The 1,925-nt window shown below is 32.4% G+C and overlaps 1 protein-coding gene across 1 annotated transcript; it reads right to left on the reverse strand.

Annotated features, from left to right (window-relative positions):
- Positions 1–46: 46 nt before the first annotated feature.
- EIN_251620 (hypothetical protein) lies at positions 47–1,423 on the reverse strand (the record flags this gene model as incomplete). The annotated part of the gene is made up of 1 exon (XM_004261711.1): positions 47–1,423. One exon carries the CDS (start codon positions 1,421–1,423, stop codon positions 47–49), a length of 1,377 nt encoding a protein of 458 aa, XP_004261759.1.
- Between the last annotated feature and the right edge of the window lie 502 nt (positions 1,424–1,925).

Here is a 1,925-nt window from a genome sequence, read left to right on the forward strand (position 1 = left end):
AAATTGCCGGTTCTTCAAAAATCAATTTCATCGTTAATTTCATTCATTAAACTTTCTGAAAAAATGATTTCTCCCACTTCTCCACTGGAAAAGGTCTCAGTAATGATGTGGCATCATCAATTAACTCATTTGTAGTTGAAGAATGTGGTTCAGTTGGAATAACTATTTGTTGAATTGCTCTTGAAGAATTTCCAACACCCAGAAATTCGTTTATTGAATTGTATTGTCTTAAATTGTTTTCGTTGTGAACTAGTTTTGCTCTATGATACTCTCCACTCAATTTTGACACAATTTCTCCAGCAATTCGTGGGAGTTGAATTGGGGTTGTTCCAATAGGGGTCGAATAATCTCCATCTGCCATTCTTTTGAAGAGATAAAAAGGAAACTTTCTTAATGGCTTTTTTGATATGTGGTAATTACAAAGTGAATGAGCAATATTGACTAGAGACTCATAATCTCTTTTTAATAGCCCGTATTTGTTTCTCATCAACTTAAATGATAGTATCAGTCGACCAAAATGATTTTCAACGAGAATTCTGACACTTGAGTGAACTGCATTGTACGCTTTAATAAGTGAATTGTCTACTTTTGTTAATAACATCATTGATTCACATTCAATTGTGCCCCGCTCACATTCAAAATGGTTCGAATCAATAATAGACTCAACATTCGAAACTTCGAGCACGCCCAAGATTTGATATGTTGAGTTTGAAACATCCTCAAATTTTGTTTCAAAAGTTGTAGTGCAACACACCCTACATTTGGCATCTCTTTCTGTCACGTCAACTTGTCTGAACAACGTGTATAGTTCTATTTCCTGCACTGTTTCCGTATCATAGTGAACTATATCGACAACAGAACCACTTACACCTCCTTTAAATACATCGTTTTTTAAAGTTCCTTCGAAGTTTCCTCTAATTCTCAATCTATGTTCAGAACCATTCATCATTAGACTCATATTGATCAAGTAATCTTCTGTTAATACAATCTGTTCGTTTTTTCCAGTTTTGGGATAAGGTATCAAAGTTTGTCCGACTCCTCTGTATCCACTATCTGCAAGTACCCATTCATTTTCCAAAACAAAACTGGGATCCCAATTACACTTGTAGACAGTTAAATCATTTGTTGCGCATTGTTGAGTATTTGACACTTTAACAGCCATTCCATCACAGTTAACATAAACTTCTGTTTTGAGCCCACTACAGTGATGTTTAAATGTAAAATATCTACCATCCTTTACTTTGCGTTCATTTTCTGATGTTTTTAGTTGTGTGAAAATCATTTGGTCTCTTCCATCAACGATGTAAAATGAATGTTCAAGTTGAGGAATAAACCTTAAATAATCTTGACTTCTGCCTGTTGCCAAATTTACACTAAGTTTTTGGGGAATACAATTTAAACTTTCAATAAAAATCCTTTTCATTTTTACTGCAAAAAGTAAATATGATCTTTCTAAATTTCTCGAAATAAAACTAATTTTTGAATTTTTACAAATCTGTTTTTCTTCTGAAATGTTGCTTCTTTTTCTATAATCAAATATATCATATAATGTTTTGTAATCAAATGCGTGTTTGAGAAATGTAAGTAGCAATAAAAACAATTCTTTTGAATTCAAAATTTGATTTTCGTTTACTGAAAGTATATTTAAATCAATTCGCTGTTTAACATATTTTCTGTTTACAGCGTCCCATCTTCCATTGTATAGTATTATATCGAAAATATCGTCAAATTCATCATTTGTGAATCCTGTTAAATCAACAATTGTTGATGATGTACGTTTTAAAAACACTTTTATTGGATAATTTAAACGTTTTTCATTGGAAGTGGGTTTTGTTGGGTATGTGGATTCTATTGTTATTTCTGCGTTATAATCAATTTCATTTTCACTTCGACGACGCTGTCTTGTTGGTGTGTCTCCCGTGTGA

The sequence above is a fragment of the Entamoeba invadens genome (assembly GCF_000330505.1).
Source record: "Entamoeba invadens IP1 unplaced genomic scaffold scaff_1105074726103, whole genome shotgun sequence".
In the NCBI taxonomy this organism is placed as follows: Eukaryota; Evosea; order Mastigamoebida; family Endamoebidae; genus Entamoeba; species Entamoeba invadens.